Below are 1841 nucleotides of genomic sequence, written 5' to 3' on the forward strand. Positions count from 1 at the left end.
TTCAAAATGTATAATTCTTTCTTTCTTTCTTCTTTACTTTTACAAAAATAACAATTACTAGTTAGGGTTGGAAATTCGTGATCGTATATTGAGTTTGTGTCATATTATGGTATAGATGTAAGATTATATAAGCTAATCATAATCTACTCAATTTAATTAAACGGGTCACGCCCCTTAACCCTAACCTGCCAATTTCGTGTTGGATTCATGTAATGTTTGTAAGTCGTGTCAAAAATTATAAATCTTAATAACTATGTAGAGGCCAATAAATTTAAAGTGATGCTATTTTTTACACTCATTTATCACAATCATTTCATACCGAATGATATGACATGTTTTAACTGTCTTCACATGTCAGCCACATACCTAAAAAAAAAAAATTCACTTAAAATATATTAGGTAAAAAACTGTGAAGAATAACGTTACTCTCAATAATATACAATAATTTTAACCCTTTATACTGTTTTCCATTTTCTTGGTGTGGCACACAACAAAATCACTCATAACCACTTAAGCCCTCCTTAATAAGGAGAATTGGGCAAGGAAGTGTGTTGATTAGTGGCATTAAAACTAGAACAACTACTTACACTGCATCCTTCAAGCACTTCATTCATTAATGGTCAAAATCAACTCAGAGAAAACAAAAAGCTCAAAATGGTAACTCAGAATCATCCCATTGAAGCACTGCGGACCCTATATTTTGCTCTCTTTTCAGCTTATCCTTCAAAAACCAATCACATACTCTCCCAGCATTCAGTTCCTCAATTGCACACCCTTCTTGCTCCGAAATCACTCTTAGTAGGTTCAGTGACGATATCTGCATAGCCATTAACAAAAATTTTATAACACATATTCTTATACAACAGTCATACAATTTTATGAAAATTAATAATTGAATCAGCATTTATAAAATAAATAAATAAGACTGATTTTTCTAAACGCATAGAAAAATCAGATAATTGGAGAGGGAGATAGATAGATAGATAGGTACCGTTAAACGGCATAGGAAGCGCTCGTGAGTGTCCAAGCCGGATATTTCAACTAACCCGGCTTCCTCAAGGGATAAGAAAGTTCTCCTTTCGGTCTTCTTTTCTCCTTCCTGTCCGCTGCACCCTCTCACGCCAAGTTTTCTTCTGTCAACCGTTAATTTGCTTGGTGCCAACTTGGTTTGTGGTTTTGTTCGTTTTTGGAGCTTCAAAGTGTTGGGTAGAAATGGTGACGGATAGAGGCTCTTACAAGGTCTCAAGAGAATCATACTTTGGGGCTGACGATTATGTAAAAGGAATAAGAAGATGGGCAAGAGATCGAGAGGCTTATCGGTTCTGTTTGATTGCAGAGGCTAGCTATTATGTGGTGGAGATGGAGATGAGAATATTTTGTACATGGACAGCATCCAACTATATATAATTGGACCCCGTGGGACATGAGGAACATAGGGCCTAATTTCTAGGGCTTTTCAAAAAACCCAATGGGCCGACAAGCCCGTCTGGATCAGAATTTTCAACAATTGGAAAGTCTTTTTGTGACCACGTACTGTCCAAACAAGCGGATGGATAATGTAAATTATCGCATATTACGTACTAGAATATTAATTTAATTGAAAATTTTTATGTATTGTCTGGTTCATATATTGAAGGAGCAGCTTAGCTCAAGCACAGAGTGACTGCAGACTGCGTATATAGTTCATGCATTTATCTTGTGAGTGTTCATCTAAATTAGTAATAACAAAAATGAGTATGCTTTCCTGCCTGATTATAATAAATCCTGGATATAAAAATATAATTAATTGTTCAGTATATATGCATATAGTAAATAATATACGTTAAATAAAAAATTCACTA

The 1841-nt window shown here is 34.8% G+C and overlaps 1 protein-coding gene across 1 annotated transcript; it reads right to left on the reverse strand.

The window, feature by feature from the left end:
• Nucleotides 1-589: 589 nt before the first annotated feature.
• On the reverse strand, nucleotides 590-1353 carry LOC132172578 (receptor-interacting protein). The gene is made up of 2 exons (XM_059584096.2): nucleotides 992-1353; nucleotides 590-817 (listed from the first exon to the last, which is right to left on the reverse strand). Exons 1-2 carry the CDS (start codon nucleotides 1253-1255, stop codon nucleotides 650-652), a joined length of 432 nt encoding a protein of 143 aa, XP_059440079.2. The 5' UTR covers nucleotides 1256-1353; the 3' UTR covers nucleotides 590-649.
• Between the last annotated feature and the right edge of the window lie 488 nt (nucleotides 1354-1841).

This window comes from Corylus avellana, chromosome 1, assembly GCF_965113065.1.
Source record: "Corylus avellana chromosome 1, dhCorAvel1.hap1.2, whole genome shotgun sequence".
Classification (NCBI taxonomy): domain Eukaryota; kingdom Viridiplantae; phylum Streptophyta; class Magnoliopsida; order Fagales; family Betulaceae; genus Corylus; species Corylus avellana.